Source organism: Ixodes scapularis, unplaced genomic scaffold (genome assembly GCF_016920785.2).
Source record: "Ixodes scapularis isolate PalLabHiFi unplaced genomic scaffold, ASM1692078v2 PGA_scaffold3__209_contigs__length_174095766, whole genome shotgun sequence".
NCBI classification, from domain to species: domain Eukaryota; kingdom Metazoa; phylum Arthropoda; class Arachnida; order Ixodida; family Ixodidae; genus Ixodes; species Ixodes scapularis.
In genome coordinates this window covers 96,451,746-96,466,040 of record NW_024609868.1, presented here as the reverse complement: position 1 = coordinate 96,466,040, position 14,295 = coordinate 96,451,746, and the positions used below count along the sequence as shown (strand labels likewise).

Here is a 14,295-nt window from a genome sequence, read left to right as displayed (position 1 = left end):
GCACGTAACTTTTACCGCACTGTCAGCTTAATGGTGGACGGCTTGTAGGCTACAAGGCGAAGGGCACATCACCAGTGAGGTCAAGACATTTTAAAACCTGAGAGGACAGGACGAGCAGATCCTCAGACTTCTTGTTCTTTTGTCAAGCAAGGTCAAATCGTAAGCTTCGACCATTGTGAACAACCGGAATAAATACTTCATTCCAAAAGCCTTGTCAAGGCCCCAGAACGTATGGTGCATCCTCGAGCAAAGCAGGTGCATCTCGCGGTATGCATCGCTGCCTTCCCTTGGAAAGTTTATTCGGGAATAAGCCTACAAGTTAATATCGCCACCCGTTTGTCGGTAAAATGCACAACTTAGGAAGCTCACGTCATTCCTTTCCTCAACTGACGACGCTTGTGCTTAGCAATTATCCAGCCCCCTTGTGCGACATTGCGCAAAAACTGTGTTTGGGAACAATACTCATTGAGAGGATTGACGGGGAATACGTTAACTAGTGCGCTTGGGACGATGTGATCATACTGCCTCCGAGGCGGAAAGGAAACGTTTCACGTGACGACTCCTTGTAAGAACGAGCTCCAGTGACCCGACTTAACCGACTGACACGGACTATAACTTCGTTTAAATCAGGAAGAAGGAATCATGCACCCGTTTAGTAAGGACCTCCACCGTTGAATGAACAGCGAAACCGGTAAGTAGACTTTCTTTGAGTCACATCTAGAAAAGCTCTTCGTGATATTTAACACTCACGTCGTGAGGCGCATAAGGCTGTTGCGGTGTAAACAGGAAGGTCTGAGTTTTGGTACATATGCGATAAATAAATTGAGCACCAATTCCTGCCTCAAGGTATTCAAAAGTAATGTCAAAGCAATTTCATTACTTTGGGAAAGTAATGTTAATGTAATGTCATTACTTTTGGTCTGCGGTAATTTGTAATGTAATTTAATTACATTTTTGCAGGCTTCAAAAAGTAAACAGTAATGTATGTTAATTACTTAAAAAAATTGCCATCTCTGGTCCTGAGCATCTTACCAGAGTTATCAACGCCAGCAGGTAAATCTTAGTACGAGAGTGATTGAAAAAAATAATGGGCACTCTGAATGTAGAAATTATTTTAACCTTAACATTTCCACTTCAAGCCTCTCATGAATCATTGCCTAGGCAGAGCCTTGACTGATTCGCAGACTATTTGTCAATGATACACTCGTCTATCCGAAATAATCTGTTCACGTGCGCGCTAAATGTCGTCATCAGTCTTGGACACGGATGGACGTCCGGCTCCTTTTGCATCAAATAGGTCGCTGATACACGTCCTATATCTTTCGCGGTCACCGGACGAGTCTCTCTCCCGGAAGCGGGAAAGCCAGAGGAAAAACCTCCTAGCCTGTCAACAGTGATCCGCATCCGAGCGGGGGAACAGAAAGAGGTCCCCTCGGGAGAGAGTGAGAGGGGGCCCTCCGAGACAGGGGACCCTCCGCTTCACGAACAGGTCGGAGCTCACGGCGAAGGAGGCCGAGCGTTTAGACCCGCGGCCGTTAGCACAGTCATAGAGGAAGGGAGACCACAGGAGTCCCCACAAAGTATACGGCCTAGTTTTTATGCCTTGAACATAAGCTCTCGCTGCAATCTACAGCAATAATAACCAATGTTTTAATCTGCAGCGGATGAGCTAGGTAGCCCTAAAATGACTGAAGCTGTGCGAAACAGACCGTTGAGCTAGCAAGGTTTTACTCCTTTTTTTAGATGAGCTTTCCGCTCGTGGACAAACTTCTTGAACTTGCGGTTTCCCGTAGTGAAAAGTCACAACTAAAGGTTTTGATTTTGTTTCTGCGTAGAGGATGAGAACAGTGAGGGAGTAGCATGCAGTATACGGTTTCCTTACATACTCCTTCATTCCCCATTTTAAAAGACACCAAACGAGTGCCTTGTGGTTGCATAATATTCCTCGATTCAGTGGTTATCACTCAGTGTTTCCTGTCTCGTAATACATTTGACCACAGTGCCGGAACGCGTCTTCGACCGGTGAATGAATGCTTCGTAGAAGCCTGTGTGTCATCTCAGGTGTTCGATCGTGGCGGTTGGTGCAGGAAGTGCCGGCAAAAAGGAGGTTAGAAGATGAGCGGAGAAGGTCTAGAGAAGTGTGACATTACAAGCACGGGTTATCTTTGTTATATCGTTTTGGTCTTCCTTTAGCTGATTTCTCCTTTCGTTGTGCAGATCCCCGGAGCCTATGAAGAACGAATGCAAAGAATGAAATGACACTCGACATCGGCAGGTGGTTGAAAGCTTCAATGGCGTCTGCCCAACCGGAAAAGTACACATGCAGTGTTTGATTTCAACAAAGCCTGCAAACCATGACCGTCTGCTTCCGTTACTTTTGCCCGAGTATTTTACTTTTATTATTAACAAAATAAAAGCGACGTCGCAGCTGGATCGCATCGCAGCCCGAGTGCCTAATACAGCGTATTCGCAAATGCATTCCCGCTCGAGAAAGAACAAGCGCAGTTGATCATGTCTTCTGCCGACTTCGGCAGGGACCTTTACGACATCCTCCCGCAGCGTGACCCCCGCACCAAGGGGTGGATGCTGGTCGGCAACAAGACCTTCCTGGTCACACTAGTTGCCGGCTATGTGTACCTAGTCAAGATAGCAGGACCCAGGTTCATGAAAGGACGCCAGCCGTACGAAGGCCTCAAGCCGTTCATCCTCCTTCATAACCTGTTCATGATCGTCGCCAATGCCTACTACGCCATCAAATTCTTATCCAGGTCCTACCTGGGAGGTGGCTACAACATCATTTGCCAGGGCATCGACTTCGAGGCTAGAGACAAGGTCACGATGGAGTACCTGGAACTTTGCTGGTGGAACCACTGGGTGAGAATGGCCGACCTCCTGGACACCATCTTCTTTGTACTTCGAAAGAAGGACTCGCACGTTTCCTTCCTTCACGTTTTCCACCACGGCGCAGTGCTCTTCTGCGGCTGGTATGCTCTCGCCTACGGTGCAGATGGACAGCCTGCCTTAGGAATTTTCGTCAACAGTTTCGTTCACGTCGTCATGCACTCGTACTACTTCCTGTCTCTTCTGGGTCCCGTTTTTCGCCCGTACCTCTGGTGGAAGCGACACTTGACGCAGCTCCAACTGCTACAATTCGGCATCATATTCATCCACGGCTTGTTTCCGCTGTTCATCGACTGCGGCTATCCCAGGTTCCACATGGTGCTTGGGCTTTTTCCGCTAGTCGTCATTACCGTTCTATTCTTTCATTTTTACGTGAATGCCTATCTGAGACGGAGCGGTCTCAGCGATAAAGCCCAGTGATTAATTTGTTGGCTGTTTTCTTGTCGCTGACAAATGTACTGAAAATGTTATTCGTGCTTAAAAGAGTAAAGTGGCGCAAATATTTAACCTGAATGCAAATAAATATATGTAGTAATGGTAGCTCGTGCGTGATTTAAGATAGATGACATAAAATAGAATAAAAGCTACACAAGAAATCTGACCAAAATGAAGTCAAACATTATTTTTTGTTGAGTGAAACAAGATCCGCAACCTTTCTTGGAGAAAATATAGTGGAAATATATGAGTCACCTTAAAGGGGGTCCTGCAATCCTATTTAAACGTATATTTCTTTTTTTTTTTTTGCTGTTTTCACGTTTTTTTGTGGTTCGGACAACCCAGCGGGCACGAAGAGAGTAACCAAATATCAGTGCGTCATATTTTAACCGGACAACGCGGAAACCTCGTCCTTCTACGGGGGCGCCCTGTGGTGCCGAACGCGCGCGGCATGTGACGAAAACCATAACCTCCGAGATCGCGAACCGCGCGCGCGAAGGCTTCCCCGGCCGTTTTATTCGAGTCGCTTCCAGCAGAAGAGTGTAATTGCGCTAACTCCGTCGCGATCGCCGCGATGGGGCGATGTCTGCCCAATCATAACAGAGGGTGAGCCGTCGACGTCGCAGGGAGAGATCTGCACTGTTACGGTCCAGACCGCGGGCCACAGGCCGGGCTCGGGCTTCACAGCTACATTCATGAAGGGCACGGGGCGCGCACGGTCTTTGCATTCAAGTCTAGAAGGGGGGGTCAAAAGCCGGCCATTACATTTTTTTTTTTAGCGGCATGTTTTTTGAAAGCGTGTTCAGGGGTCGGGCGAGGAACCAAAGTGGGGGATAAACAGATGCTGAAGCATGTGTGTGTGCGTGTATGTTTTTGTACGGTTCGGTATGTGCAGCGAATGCTCTTGCAGGGGACTATCGGCGCGGCGTTCTTTTTCGTACCCGGCGGCTCCGCCATCATACCATCGCTTCTCACCGTTAACACGCACACACATACGCCAACACAATGGGCAGTTTCGCCGGCTTAAACCATCTGGACGTTCGAGTGCTTGCATCCCCAATATCGGTGAAGAGGATGTGAGTTCCATACTGTGCCTCACGAATGTTTTATGCTCTGCATTGAGCTTTTTCAGCGAAGCAATGGAAGTACTATTTACCTCCAAGATAGAGCAAAGCTTCGTCGTTGCAGCCGTTGCCTGATATTTCAGAATTTTAGTAGATCCTTGCGATACCTCCGATACTCCCGATAACGATATGATGCATGCGCAAGGGCGGCGGTGGAGTATCGGGTGTCGTTATCGGAGTCATCGGACCGATCTACTCAAATTCTCCACTGTCGAAATCCCGAAGCTATGGAAGTCGTCATACATCTAGCCAAACCTAGAATAAAAATTTATTCATGTACATCTTACAATACCGGCATGTATTGGGTGATAATATGGATCGATATTCTTCTTCCTTTGGTTCTGAACAGGTCGTCTCTCGGTTGAGACATTGGTGAATTAGAAAAAGTTTACAATATATAAATATAAGTAATCGAGAAAAAAAAACATTTCGAAGGGCTCGCAAAAGGCTGACTCACAGAAGGAGTGACTGAGATGCAGATAACCTGGCTGAAATTGACAAATAAACTGGGACAACCCTGGAAGTTGTATTACAAAAAAAGTAAGTAGCTTCAGTGTTGCCAGATAGCCCCACAAAAAACCGCCAAATCGCTGGGGAGTATAGCCCAAATATAGCCAAAATCGTAAAAAAATATATAGCCAAAATAGCCAAAACTAAAACAATTACTTTAAAGCCTTTTATTGGGAATTTTCACATACATGCAAAACACGTTGCATTCTCCTTTTCAACCCTCAGATGCGCCACATTTTGTGTACATTATGTCCCTTGGGAATTTTTCAAAAATAGGTTTCGGAAGAATAAAAATCCGTGCAGCACTGACCATTCCTTTTAGGTTTTCAGAAATACAGAACACACAAAGACAGCTTTATTTTGAATTTCGGGAGATATGATCATACAGTAAGCTGTGGACTTCTCATTCTTAGGAACTTGGGTGCCCAAGGATTCTCAAATATGGGCACCAAAGCATCCTTTGGAGAGTTCAGTCTAGGTTCTGGTAGAAGATGCGCTACCGGGCCTGTGGTCAAGGAGCCTGTGGTAGTAGTAATAGTGCCATTTGTTTGGTTTGCTCCCCTGCGCTGTGGCGAGACCGCTTGAACTCTGCAAGCATTGCTTCTCTGCGCATTGTGAGAACCCCCAAGTTTATTGAAGTTTGAAATCAATTTCTCCTTGCTCTCTCTCCTCTGGACTGGACAAAAAAAGGAAGCCGATAAGAAGTTCGAATATTAACTAGTCAAATCTCAGAGTTGGACGTCGAACCTGAGGTTTTGACAAACGTTCGCAGTATCCTTAGAAATAGCCCAAAATAGCCACATAGCCAACAACGAAATTTCGACGCCACCTATAGAAAACTATGTATCCCAATTTGGCTATTATAGCCCAATCTGGCAGCACTGAGTAGCTTTTAAAATAAGGTGAAAGAAGCAGAAAACAAAACATCCTGTTTTCTAAGAGAAGATAAGTGTGCAGGAACGAACGAGGATGTTTGTGGCAGTAACACCTTCACATATTGTCACATCTCTTTTAGTGGATTTTAGGCTAGACCAGAAGGCTCTGTAGTAGACGGAACGTTGTCTTGTTTTGTGACATTATGAAAATGGTCGTAGTCACTTAACCAAGAAGGACATTGTTAATAATTGTCTGTGCACTTACCGTCTCGCTCTTCTCGAAGAGGCACACAATCACTTGGTGTCCTCCTCTCCCCGTCTTCGATCGCAAAGAAAAAACAAAGGCACTAAAAAAAACGGATATAGCTTGCCCCACCTCCCCCCCCCCCCCCCCCCCCCCCGCTTATGGTCAAGAGGTCCAACGAGTCAAAAGGTCCAACGAGTCAAGAGGTCCAATAGCCACGTGACAGCCTAGTCAAGAGGTCCAACTAGTCAAAAGGTCCAATTCGAGTCAAGAGGTCCAACGCGTCAAGAGGTCCAACGAGTCGAAAGGTCCAATTTGTGTCAAGAGGTCCAAGGCGTCAAGTGGTCCATCGAGTCAAGAGGTCCAACGCGTCAAGAGGTCCAACGCGTCAAGAGGACCATCGAGCCTTATTTTTATCTTCTCTGTTTATAATGATATTGCATTAATGACTGCTTGTGACGGTTTCTGGCTGTTTGAACTATTTGAATTGTTTTGGACAATACAAGTACTACATGGCCATTGGAGACAAATAGACAGATACTATTTGCCACAAGGTGTATGTATTTGAGTGTTAAATAATGGATAGTGCCTGGTGACATATTTCATACTTGTAGAACTTAATATCTGTGTTCCAGTCTCTCTGTTCTAGGACTCAGTTATGTCATTTCTACGGAAGTGTCTCTAAAATTCCCGAGATATAAACTACAAATTTACCATTCTGATGTTAGCCTGAGACTGAGGCAGGAAAAGAGGAAGTTTCAAAGTAGAAGAAAAAAGGAACAGTCGAGGATACGTCTCTATTTACCTCAGCCCATCTCGCGTTTAGCCTTCCCTTTCATGTATCTCAGTATTTGTAATCGCTAATACTTCTTTGGGTAACTTTGTCCAGTCCCGGGTTCTCGTATGTTCTATTAAAAATATGATGCACTACTATTTTATGCTTTAGTTTTTATTCACTGAGTTCACCGAATCACTAAAGAGGTATAAATAACACAACATAGAAAGAAGCTCGAATATCATTGGAGGGTGTCTTTAAACGAGCCCAGATTATGCCACTCGGGGTCCAATAGAGTATTGCAAATGAATGCGAGCATTGTCTTATTGAAACGCTGTGACCGGTGCAAGCTATAGCGGGTTAATTTGGGCCGTTGGCTTACTCAAAAGCACGGAGCAGCCACAAATATTTATGCTAGCTAAATATAACTCATTTACTGCTCTTTATTTTTGAGAATGCTGTGAAATAAATCATGAAACTGAACGTTTCATGATTAAGCATTCTTGGCACAAATGACGGAACACTTGTCCGTCAATATCATTTATTTTTAGTTAAAATTACGCGATGTGTTTGTCGGTTAGAATTGTAAGATGGTGGTTTAGTTGCTCAATACTTTCTAGAAAATTGGATTGTAAAGACTGAAGTCGATTGAAGAATTGTTCGTGTCAGAAAACACGTAGATCTTTGAAGCCGATAGATCTAGTGTGTCCAGTGCTATAGTTAAAATAGACCACGGCGAACGGAAAAAATGAGTAACTTTATACGCCATCTGCGCCAGGTCAAACAGTGTCTTCAAGCTCCTCAAAGACCAAGGACTTCAAAATATCAATGAAGCTATTTTGACGGGACGTGAACAAATTATATTAATTACTACAACTTTCAAAAATGATGACGCAGAAATTAAGGAAAAAAAATATGTTCATTTATCCTGACGTCAAACGCCGCACTAGTGCTTTAATGTGATGGTCGATGTCGAAATAGCAAATAACTATGGACATATCTTTCGTATGTGACGGAACATGTGTTCAAAATGGTTTTACAATTATTTCGAACCCGAATGTCAAAGTAGTCACTTCTTGAAGAAAAAAAAAAAAAAGGCTTCTCGAATTGCGAAATGTTAAGACCTTTCCGGTTGCGTGTTCGATATTCGAGGGGGAGAGCAACACGGGAGATGCAGATTTACGAATTTGTGGTCAGGGGTAGAAGAGCGAGGTCACACAGGTCCCCGACAAACGAATGTTGCTATAATCTTGACAGTTTATAACAACAATGATTTCTGGTGTTTACAAATCCAGTGCCCAGCATGCGATCCCCACAGCCGAGCGCGCGCGTATTCGTCGCTTTAGAAACTAAGCAAATCACGGGTTATACGCACCAGCACTGATTCCATCACCGGCCAGTGTGATGGAATCACACTGGCCGGTGATTGAGCAGTTGAGCTGTGAAGACTTCCCCTGCCGTGTGGAAGTCTTCACAGCTCAACTTTTCGCTCTTTTTCCGATATTTTTCTTCTCCGGCTTTATTATCAGCCTCTCTGTTGTCTGCTTTTTTAATGCGTGAGCATTACCTGGCTCAGTCAGCGAAAAAGCCGTCGGAAAAATCCGTCGTCAAAATCCGTGACTTGTCCAACACAATCCCCAACATAATAATAATAATAAAAAACTCAGGTTGCGTGATATCTTTGGTCACGTGATCTCCCTGGTCGCGTGACTTCTCTGGTCACGTGACCTATCTGGTCATGTGACCAAACAAAAAAGAAAGAAAAATCTGTGGTCACTTTGGACAAAAAAAAAATTCTGGTCACGTGACCTCCCTGGTTACGTGAGTACGAAACCATTCCTTGCCTGCTTTCGAACCTAGGCCCTCTTGATCGCGCGATTAGCGCGCTATCCGTTGCGGCAGCACAACTCGGGAAAAGCTAGTGCTCGCGCATTCTCACATCGTAAGAGAAAGCTTAGGTGACCTCATAATTTGTTTTCTCATTTTTTGCCTTATTTATTTCACACCCCTTGCCTGTACATATTTCACACCAAGAGATGCAACGAGCAAAGGTATCCAATATTGGACCTCTTGACGCGTTGGACCTCTTGACACATCGAGGCACGAGTCAAGAGATCCAATATGGGTCAAGAGGTCCAACGCGTCAAGAGGTCCAACGAGTCAACAGATCCACGGCGAGTCAAGAGGTCCAACGCGTCAGGAGGTCCAACGCGTCAGGAGGTCCAACGCGTCAAGAGGTCCAATATTGGACCTCTTGACTACCCCCTTTTTTTTCTTTTTCTGTAGAAATGTCATTTGGAACTTCTGACATTGTTGTTAGGGTCTAAAAAAATAAAATCAGGGGCTTGGTTTTCAAAAAAAAAAAAAAAAAGCCTCTGCGGAATTGAAGAGGGCTAAGCCTCCCTTTGGGCTGGTCAATTCGCTTGACAGTGTCACTTTGCTCGACTTTACCATAATAAAAACAGCTGTTTGTTTAGAAAGAGCGGTGGGGGGGGGGGGGGGGGGGGGGTTGGTCCTGAAAAAAATGTACCGGATTACAACGAATTCGTGACGTAAAAATTGTAATGGAATTTCTTTAAAATTACTTTAGAAAATATGTAATTATTCCGTTACTAAATTACTGATAACTGTAAGGGATTACAAGTAATTTCGTTACTTGTAACGGATCATGTACAAGTCTGATTATGCTTCCTCAAACTTCGCCCTGAATGGCCTATTTCACACACTGGGACTTCCATGGGGCTTCCCACTCCCAGTCCCAGCTAAAAAAAAAAAAAAAAAAAAAAAAGGAAAAACGGACATTTTACAGAAACTGTACATACAAAGGGGTTGACCTCGTTTCCAACAGCCCCGCAAAAATCTTTCTTTTTTTCCGTTCGAAAGAAGGAGCAAACTCTATTTTTGTCATTTTAGAAAAAAAAAAAAAAAGAAGGTGTGTGCAGGGGGGTAGTCCCGTGGAAAAATAGTAACGGTTAGAAGTAAATTTATTACTTCAAAAAGAAATCGCATTACTCTTGTGATTACTGCCTAATACAAGTAATCAACTGATTACAAAATGACTCCAAAAATAATCGATTACAAGTAATTCGATTACTTGTAATGCGTACGGTACAAGTCTGGACATATGACAACAAAAATGGAGGAACGCTGGACGCGGGTAGGTTTTTGAACGCTAAGGGTAGCAAAGGTACAACCTTTACCCTAAAGTGAGATTAAGTGAATTTAGGAACACGGCCCGAAACGCTCGAAACTATCGACGAGCCCCACGAGCTCCTTCTTACCGCACGGTTATGACGAACCCAGCTTTTCTTTGATACGTGTCGCAGATGACCTATTATTCACTGGACGCCATATTTGAGGGCGATGTTTAGAGCGCATGCTCGGAACGAGCTCACGTTAATAGGCTGCTAAGACCGGAAATCTTGGTGGTGCGGAATGCACGTGGCGAAAGAACTGTGGAAGCACGCCGTCAGCACGCGCTCAGCAGTCGCGCACACAGCTATGGCCGCCAGTGAATACTCCCTATATTACCAAAGCCTCAAAAAGAATGCAGGGATTGGTGTTCCACGCGCTGCACGTGCTAGCCTAGGCAGCAGTAACTTTTCTAAAGCAAATGCCTAAAACAAATCGCATCTTGCACGCGCGTTTGTCAACGCTTGATTTTGGTTATCTATACTTCAAATCTTTTATACGGGGAAGGCATGCGCGTGTGGCGCGTGGAACACGAATCCCTGCATTCTACTTGATGCTTGGGTAATATAGAAAATGGTCTAAAAGGGGCCCGTGTGGAGCGGCAGAGTCTAAAGCAAAAGAGACGGCGACGTTATGAAGTTTCTACGAACGTTTTAATATTCCTGAAAGGTTTGAAGACTCGCTTCGTGCACATATGTGGAAAGTTACTTTGGCCGATCTGTTTATTGAGCATGCATGCTGTTCCGATTTAAATTAAAGACAACATTCTTGAACACGCTCGTCGACGCAGGAAACCCTCAAATTTGTCAGAGATTCCCTGGTTGAGTCTCGCAGCACGAGACGGAAGCTACGCCGGTACCGGCACATCGTCGTTCGATAGCACGTCAATTCGTTTTTAAGTGGTATGCAAGACCAAGCCTTTCCCGCAACGCTAATTGATGTTTCGGCTTGCCAATCAGTATGTTTATTCGCTGCGGCTGGGCTAAGTATTCTAAGCAGGGCAGCGGTCTGACAGTCTTTCCATCACCACATTTCTGTCGCCGAGCTACCGGCACCGCTCGTTGGGTAGGGGATCCGGACGTTTCGGTGTAGGACGTTTCGGTGCACAGACTTTTCGGTGCCGTCTTTTCGGTGCCGTCTTTTCGGTGCGCGGACTTATCAGTGCACGGACTTTTCGGTGCACGGACATTTCGGTGCACGGACATTTCGCTGCACGGACATCTCGGTGCACCGACTTTTCGGTGTGGGACTTTCGGTGCGAGGACATTTCGGTGCACGGACTTTTCGTCGCACGGACTTTTTGGTCCACAAACATTTCGGTGCACGGACATTTCGGTGCACAATCATTCAAAATCGCAAGATTTTTTTTTTTTTTTTTGTGACGGTAATAACCACTTTTTTAGGTAGAGGTGTTTTTTTTGCACTTTAGAAATTCGTAGGCTTGGTCAGACATTTACAGTCACTTACTCATACACGACCTGAGTGACATTGTTAGGCACAGCACCATCCTGCGGGAGGACAGACATTTACAGTCACTTACTCATACACGACCTGAGTGACATTGTTAGGCACAGCACCATCCTGCGGGAGGACTGGATACGTTAGACGTTATGTTTAATTTACCGGTGTCTCTTTTCCACCGTAATTATAGGCGCATTGCATAATGTCGATGCAGGTGCTCTCGGCGCCTTATGTAAAGGTGTGGATTTTATTATTGGTAATCTGTGTAGGAAAGGCTCCAACAGCAAGAAGCTTGAGATTGTTTAAAATTACCCGAGACATGGTGATGCGACTAGTGCGTACGTTGGAAAAGAGACACCGACCAACGAACCATTACGTCCAACGTCCCCAATCCTCACGGAGGACGGTACTGCGCCTAACAAAGTCACTTAGGTGGTATATCAGTAAGTGCCGTAAATGGATGACAAAATCTCAAAAATTACGAAGTGCGAAAAAATAAATTTTTAGCTAAAATAGTGCTTATTACGTTTAGAGCAAAAAACCGTGATTTTGATTTCCCATGCACCGAAAAGTTTGTACACCAAAAAGTCCGTGCACCTGCACCGAAAAGTCCACGCCGAAACGTCCTACACCAAAAAGTCCTAGACCCTTTCGATAGAACAATTCGTTTTCAGGCAAGACGCATGAACAAACTTTTTCCTCAACGCTCACTGATGTTTCGGCTTTCAAATCGAAGTATCTGTATTCGCTGGACTAAGAATTACAAAAAAGGCAGAGCGGTCCGAATCTCTCCTCATCTCGACAACTTTTCTGTCGCTGTACTATCGGCACGCTACCGCTTGACAGATGAATTTCTTTTTCGGGCGAGATGCACGAACAAACGTTTTTCGGAACGCTAGTTGCTGTCTTGACTTTCAAATCAAATTGTTTTTACCTGCTGAATTAAGCACTAATTATCTGAAAAGAGGTCAACGGTCCAGCTACGCCTTTCGTCTCGACGGTCTGAACAGGAGCGCAGCCATCTTGTTTGTTTACGTGGCGTCACGGAGCGCGAAGATGTCACTCGCGCTTCGAGAAATTTTCGGTGCACGAAGAGCGCTTGAGTGTCAGTCTCCGGCAGCGCTCCTGTCCGTTTAGTGAAAGGAGCGCCAGACTCTCGCACTCCGGAGCAGACTTGTACGTAATCCGTTACAAGGAACGAAATTACTTGTAATCCTTTACATTTATCAGTAATTTAGGAACGGAATAATTACATATTTTCTAGAGTAATTTTGAAGTAATTCCCTTACATTTTCGACGTAACGGATCCCTTGTAATCCGTTACATTTTTTTTTTGTCAGAACCAACCCCCCCCCCTCCCCATTCTAAATAAAGTTTTTTTTTTTTTTTTTTTTTTTTTTTTGTAAAGTTGAGCGCAGTGACACTGTCACGCGAATCAACCAGCGCAAAGGGAGGATTGGCACTCTTCAGTTCCGCAAAGCCTTTTTTTTTGCAACACCAAGCCCCTGATTCTATCTTTTTTTTAGACCCTAACACCAATATCAAAATAATCCAAATAAACAATTCTACAAAAAAAAAAGGGGGGGGGGGTCAAGTTATTTCCACTTTTTTTTAGTCCCTTTGCTTTTTCTTTGTGATCGAAGACGGGGGGAGGAGGACACCAAGGGATTGAGTGCCTCTTCGAGAAGCTCGAGGCGGTAAGTGCACTGAAAAGAATTAACAATGTCCTTTTCGGTTATAGTTTCATAATGTCACAACACGAGACAACGCTCCGTCTACCCTACCCTTTAGTGAGTCAGCCTTTTGCGAGCACTTAGAAAATGGGAATAGTCTCCCTTTCTTCTCCTTCCTGTTTTGCCCCAGCAGGACGCATCTTATTTCGAGCAGATATTTTTACAACTAAAACATAATGGTGGCTGATGTAGACTTGATATTCTGGGCTTGAGGAAAGGGTGAAATGCGTGAGTGGGGCCACAGCGAGGTTTACTTAGTACTCTACCCTTTGCTGCCCGTGGCATCAGCGAACGTCTATCTAGAGAACATCGGAGTAAACTGCAGTCGGTTGGTGCTCCATGCGTTTTTGAACGGCACAAAGAAAGGTACACACGGCAAACGTGCGTTTACATTTCATTGTTTTAACCGTCGTTCTAATTAATTATTGTTATGAGTGTCCTTTTTTCTTTTATTACTTATATTATTACTTATACTGGAAACTTTTTTATTCACCAACGTCTCAAGTGAGGCTCGAACTGTTCAGAACAAAAGGAAGAAGAATATCGAGCCAACCCTTATTTAATATTTGATTATCACCTTACTGTTACAACTATGTTTTGCTATTGATGACTTCTACAGCTTCGCGATTTAGACGATAAAGCGTTTTAATAGATCGGTCCGATGACTCCAATAACGATATCCGATGCTTCGCCGCCGTCTTTGCGTATGCATCATATCGTCATCGGGTACCGTTATCGCGGGTATCGGAGGTATCGGAAGGATCTACTAAATCTCTCGAATAGCAGGCAACGGCTGCAACGACGAAGCTTTGCTCTACATTCGAGGTAAATAGTACTTCCCTTGCTCACAAATGCATGAAGCACTCGTGAGAAACATTATGGCACTCTCATCCAGTGCCTCAGCTCAAATGGTGTTCAGCGTAGCAGTCGACATATTGTATAAGAAATAACGCAAAATGTCTGACGAGACTTTCGAGAGCCAGCATGTTGCTCAAAATACTCAAGGTCATTAAATGGAACAGGTGGCAACAATAAGAGCTTGAAT

At 44.6% G+C, this 14,295-nt stretch overlaps 1 protein-coding gene across 1 annotated transcript; it reads left to right on the top strand.

Moving 5' to 3' along the window:
• Positions 1-2,511: 2,511 nt before the first annotated feature.
• Positions 2,512-3,391, top strand: LOC8026099 (elongation of very long chain fatty acids protein AAEL008004-like). The gene has a single exon (XM_029983994.4). It carries the CDS (start codon positions 2,512-2,514, stop codon positions 3,319-3,321), a length of 810 nt encoding a protein of 269 aa, XP_029839854.2. The 3' UTR covers positions 3,322-3,391.
• Positions 3,392-14,295: the final 10,904 nt, after the last annotated feature.